The 6,000-nt window shown below is 43.5% G+C and overlaps 1 protein-coding gene across 1 annotated transcript in view; it reads right to left on the reverse strand.

The window, feature by feature from the left end:
• Positions 1 to 5,509, reverse strand: part of Enpp6 (ectonucleotide pyrophosphatase/phosphodiesterase 6) — a 102,495-nt gene extending 96,986 nt beyond the window's left edge. Inside the window, exon 1 of the mRNA XM_027391077.2 lies at positions 4,997 to 5,509. Within this exon, the coding sequence (XP_027246878.1) occupies positions 4,997 to 5,237 (241 nt within the window). The 5' untranslated portion in view covers positions 5,238 to 5,509. The remainder of the gene's footprint in view (positions 1 to 4,996) is intronic.
• Between the last annotated feature and the right edge of the window lie 491 nt (positions 5,510 to 6,000).

Raw genomic sequence — 6,000 nt, forward strand, 5'->3', positions numbered from 1 at the left:
TGGCACAGATACTAATTAGGGCAGTTAACATCCTGGTCTTTGCTGTGCTTCCCACAAAGGGTTTACAAAGCACCATTACTCAGACTCTTGCTGCCTCCTGGATCCATCTGAAGAGACCTTTGTCCTGGCTCTCAGGCGAACTTGGCCTCTGATCCTTACCCTCTGGTCCACTCTCCTGCTAGCATTCTGAGAATGTTAGAGCAAAACACTCATCCCTACCCTTCCTTGCTTCTTATTTGCAGTTTTTAAGTGTGGAAACGATCACTTCAGCACATTTTCATATCTTTGGCAGAATTTTTAAATGAAGCTAAAATTCCAGAGTGGCTTTGCAGATACTGAGGGCATTTCTGGGTTACCTCAACTTCTTAGCCAGGAGTTTCTAAAACTTACTGGCCTTAGCGAAACAATGTTATGTCACTCTGGATAGCATTTCCTCTGACCAATGACCTGGATTGAACAGGTCGCTCTATTTTTTTCCTCCATTAATTTTGTGAGAAATCACCAAGTCAAATGTGAATTTGCCTGCCAAAGAAGCTCTTGATTTCCAGAAAGATCCCCAGCAAAACGAATTCAAGCAGAATGCACTCTAAACACATTAAACTGTGGCTGCATTTTAACTACCGTTAACTTCATCCAAACACACTGAACTTCAGAAAGGTTATGCAGGAAGGCATATCCAGCCATGTAAGCCACGCTTCTGGCCGTTTACTCCCTCTCACATCTAAGCCTCATGGCTTTCTCCTAGACAGGCATAGAGGTACACACTTGTATTTCCAATAGCAAGGAAGGGGGCTGAGGCAAGAAGATCAGGATTTCAGAGTTAAACATGGCTCAGTCCCAACAGAAAGATTTCGAAGCAGGAAATTCTCCACTCTGACCTTTGCAGCATGTCAAGAAACCACTTCTGGATCCTTTCTGTTTTAATTAGTCCAGTTTCCCCACCCCCACCCCCACCCCAACAAGCTCACACCCAAACAGAATAAATACCCTAGCAAAATACTGCAGGCTGAGTGGCTTAAACAGTGTAAACTCATTCACAGTTTGGTTTCTTCTGCAGTTTCTCACTGAACTTTTCCTTGCTGAGTCATAACCTTGCCTTTTCTCTAAACACACCATATACCTAGTATCTCCTCCTTCTCCTCCTCTCCTCCCTCCTTCTTTTCTTCATTTTGAGACAGGGTTTTTCTGTGTAGCCCTGGCTGTCCTGGAACTCACTCTGTAGACCAGGCTGACTTTGAACTCAGAGATCCACCTACCTCTGCTGGGATTAAAATGTGCCACCATTACCTGGATGAAAAAAAAAAAAAAACCTTCTTTTTTTCTTTCTTTTCTTTTAAGAACACTGGTCATGGTGTGACAGGGCCTTACACTGACGCTTCTTCATGTTAACATGTCACCCTTTAAAGACCTTATTTACAACCAAAGTTACATTCTGAAGCAGTGTGGGCTGGAATGCCTCCTAGAATTTGGGCAGTACAGACAACTGCGCTCACAACACATTGCCATATGTTTTAGAATATTGGTAGGGATCTATACTCTGAGTGGCTCTTCTCAACCTCAGCGTAAACATGCTTGGTGAAAGACCTTGTTTTAAGATGCAGTGATTACAGCAGTCAACTGGTGATCGTCTGAATCACTGTCAGAATTTTGTGCACAATTGTCCTGTTGGAAACACCTTTGGGTGGTAGTGGAGGGCTGGATAACCAGCATGGTGGCTTCTTCCCATTAGGTGGGACAAGAGAATCTCTAAAGTTGCTTATAAATAAGTTTATTTACCATGGCATTCCACTGACCGCCCTAGAACATCCTGTCCCTAGGGAGTCTCAGCCATTTGTCAATGTCTATATGAAAGCCTCCTTAGAAGGTTGTATTAATCTGACCTTTGTAGCTATCATGAAATGTTTGAGGCTGTGGACTTTATTTAAAAAAAAATAGCTTGTTTGCTTTAAAGTCCTGGAGGCTGTAAATCCTGGGTTAGGTGGTTCCATTGATTTGGTCCTTGTTGAAGTCTTGTGAACACTTGGCATGACAGCAAGTAGGCACGTGGAAGAAATCAATCCTATCTCACATTAGAAATCCAGAGAGCATTCAGGGGCCAGACTCAATTCTCTACAAGTTAATCTTATGAGAACTCATGGATTTCATGAAAACTGTTGACAATATGTCTCCCAGAATCAGGTCCCTGCAGTGAGCTATGGACTTCCAGGTCTTCCTTACCTTTGAAAGCCTCCACAGCAGTTCTTAGCATAACTACACTGAGGTTCAAGCGCCAGCACAGGAAGCCTTGTGGGACACACCACACCTAAACAACAGACAAGGGCCAGTCCTAACATCTTGAACTCCCATACATCACTCACTTCCGTGTCTGCATCCAGCAGCACCTGGACCCCAGGTGAGATCTGGATCTGGCTGTTCATCTCATCTTATGCTACAGCCAAGGACACAGATGCTGGGGGCTGTCGGAAGACTGTTCTTCCTGCAAGGACCCCAAGTAAGTTCTTCTAACTCCAAGGCCAGCAGCGCTTTGCTTCCCATAACCCATTATCCCTCCTTACGTGAAATTAAAATCAAGGGCTTTTGGTCTTCTGCACACTAATCCATGTTATGAAGCAAGAACAGCTTCTCTCACGAATTCTGAGAAATTCACCTATCTTTTGGTACCAAATGATCTACCTAACAGTTTTGACGGTTTATGAAACCGTCATTATGAAACTCAAATGCTCAAACCATATGTTTAAATAGAATTCTCAATGGATATATTCTTCCTTATAAGCGCAAATGGAATTTCTCAACATCAAGTGGAAAAAATAGTCTATATTTGTTCTTCAGTCAGTTATAGGACAGTGAAAATGATACAGGTAGATTCCATGGTCTGGAATTTCTTCCCCCAAACCATGACTTTACTCCTCAGGTGCAAGATGAGTCACACTCGAAGACATCTGTACATAAACTTGAGTCTGCCTGGCCACACCCACATCTAATATCACTTCTAAAAACATAGAAAAGCAGACTTTCAAATCAGACAATGCATTTCCCACCTGAAAATCTATAGACAGAAGGTGTATGTGGTTTCCTTGTCTGGCTAGTTTCATCGTCAAAATTAGGGTGAAGCTTTTGTGTGCTTGGAGTTAGCCTTTCCCCATGGGCTAGCTTTCTCTCTTGAGAATACTAAGACACACAGCCTGAGGTTGTACCATGCTTATAGGATCACTCAGCCCATATCCTCTAAAGACCTATAGCCTGAAAAGAAGGTGTGTGTTTGTTTGGCAGAGGCATCATGAAAATTCATCCTTGTGCCATGTCAGGCATGTGGGTCTGAAAAACAAATGTCCATGTCACTGGCTCCATGTCCATGTGGGGTTTGCAATAGTCCCCTTTTACTTACTGGAGTCAGACTTTATGAACTGGATTTTGTTCATTCTCCACTGCTATTGAAAAAGCTGCACGTGGCAGCTTATGAATTGTGTCTCCCGGCAGGCTCGGAAAGACAAGTGGAGAGGGGTTGGCCAGTGTGTGTGAAGCTCCCCATGCAGAACTGGACTGGGACACACAATAACATCTGTGTGTAACCCAGAAGCCTGCAAACTGTTTCCTAGTGAGCAAGCAAGTGAGCATGAACAAGCAGGCCAAGGGGAGGCCAGAGAGTCTTTTGTTAACTGTTTATCTTAGAGACTGGTTTGTATGTTAAGGGGACAGAGTGGGGGGGGGCGGCGACAGACAAACAGATTCCTTGCTTGTATGCAGCCTGATTTTGTTTTCTCTGCTATATCTTCATTTCTCATTATCCAAAGTACATATTTCCTTTAATTTGGGGAGTCAGCTCATGGTGACTTTGCATGCACCTAGGGCAGAAATCCCAGTGTCCTCAGCCCCTTACTGTTACCATCAATTATTGGATTGTTTCTATGGCCCGAACACATAGCTAAAAATGCCAATACCATATTTTCAGACTCCTTTGGCTTTGGTGTTCTGTAAAGCTATTTAATGAGATATCACAGTTCTCAGCTCTTGTCTGGGAATGTACTTAAAAAGTTCTCCCTGAGTTCAGAGCACACAGCGATGTCCCCCAATGACTGTATTTATAGCCTCCCTGGATAGCTGGTTGTAAAAAAAACCCAAACTTTCGAAACACTTCTTGATGATTTTGCAAGGTTAGATAAAGTAAACAGAAGATGGAAACCCAGCTGCATGAGCAGGAAGAGGCTGTAGGAATCATCACACAGACAGAGGCTCAGCCTTCAGGAATCAGCTTTGGCGTCCTGGCAATTCCAGGTTAAAGGAGGTCATCTTTAGCCAAATCCACTCTTCCCAAAGAGCAGCTGCAATTCCATCTACTTCATTAAGGTTTGTACTTACTTTTTGCCTATTCCCCCACTCCATTTCATAGATGCTGGGCAATCTCAATTCCACAACAAAAACGATTGTCTCTGTATCATGTTACCTGGCCCAAAAGGTCAAAACAGAGAGTGGCATTGCTGAAGAGCACCGAAGAGTGTGACCTAAAGTGCCCCTTCCAAGTTAAAGTGCCCCTTCCAAGTTGTCTAGAAACAAAGTTCCCCACAGAGGGATCCTGAGAGTAGTTGTCACAGTCTTACACCTTGATAAGTTAGTCTGCAAGAATCCAAACAGCAGTAAAGGGACAGAGAGACTGGTTATAGATTCACAGAGACCTGTCCATCTTCTATACCTGAACTTAGAAAACGTGATGCTATCTAGAATTTTAGCTGTGAAACAGACAACAATAACAACTTTTTAAAATCTCAACTTTCAGCTTTTGTTACTGTTGTCTCTTACCTTTACAGACAATCTGAAATAGTTCCTTGGGAGGACATTTGTGGAAAAACACAACTGTGACAAAATTAAAGACTTAGCTAGGACCATAGACTCTTGCCTATCTTTGATGTTCCAAGAGACTAGGGACATCTGAACATTAAGATTCCCAGTGTCAGAAGATAGCCATAACCTCCCCTCTAAGAAATGAATGTGTAGTACTCACCGGTCATTAGGGTGTAGTAATTGGGATAGGAGAGGCTGGGGAAGTCCGGGGTCAAGTAATCCACTTTGACTCCCCTGTTCACAATCTCTCTGAAGCCAGGCAAGGATGCCAGAACCTCCTCGCTGATGTAGTCTGAGCGAAAACCATCCAGGAGAAATACCAGGAGTTTCCGGTGGGCAGAAGCTGGCCAAACTAGACTGAGCCCAAACACCAGCAGGAAGGTCCCAAGCTTTACTGCCATGATGCCAGGAGCCTGCAGGAGCCAGCTGGCACCACTGTCCCCTTGCAAACCCTGAGGATGGGGAGCCTGGAGCTCTTTTCTCTTCTGGGGCTGGACCTTGAGCTGCTGCTCTTCCCAAGCCAAGTTCACTTGCAGGATTTAAAGGAACAGCACTCCATTTTTAAAAAAACGTTTCTGCTCACCCCCACAAAATCCAGAGACTGACTACCTCTGGATAGGCTGGGTTCTCTAACACCTTAGAGTTAACAGGAAGGGAGAAAACACAACCTCGTTGTTTTTAGTAGAATGTTCTATAAATATAAACATTCACCAAGAGTGGATGTTTATAGTCTTAGAAGATGACAAAGTTGACACTTTGGTTTACAATTGTGCTGACCAACGGAAGGAGGAGACAGGGAGACAGGAAGTCTTTAAAATTGTCCTGCCTGGTTTAAACCTTCTGACCTCTTCACTTAACCATTTAGCAAGCCCAAACTCTTAGTGTATAAACTAGAGAATACATTTATGCGGGCAACGGTGAGCTATGTGTTCTTGTCACAGCCATAGCCTTTAAAAACAAATTATTTATCTAGGTCTACACTATTGATTTTTGCCTTAATGTGCCCTAAAAGAAGTGTTATTGTTTTATTTTTCAAATGCAAATAAACTGTTGGTGGCTGGCACTCACCTGGAGGAGAAGTTGTTAAACAGAGGAGCTACAGAGCCAAAGGGAAGGTTCTAGAACTGGGTCCAAAGAGGTCAGGCCTAACAGGTTGGACTGAGA

This window comes from Cricetulus griseus (assembly GCF_003668045.3).
Source record: "Cricetulus griseus strain 17A/GY chromosome 1 unlocalized genomic scaffold, alternate assembly CriGri-PICRH-1.0 chr1_1, whole genome shotgun sequence".
NCBI classification, from domain to species: Eukaryota; Metazoa; Chordata; class Mammalia; order Rodentia; family Cricetidae; genus Cricetulus; species Cricetulus griseus.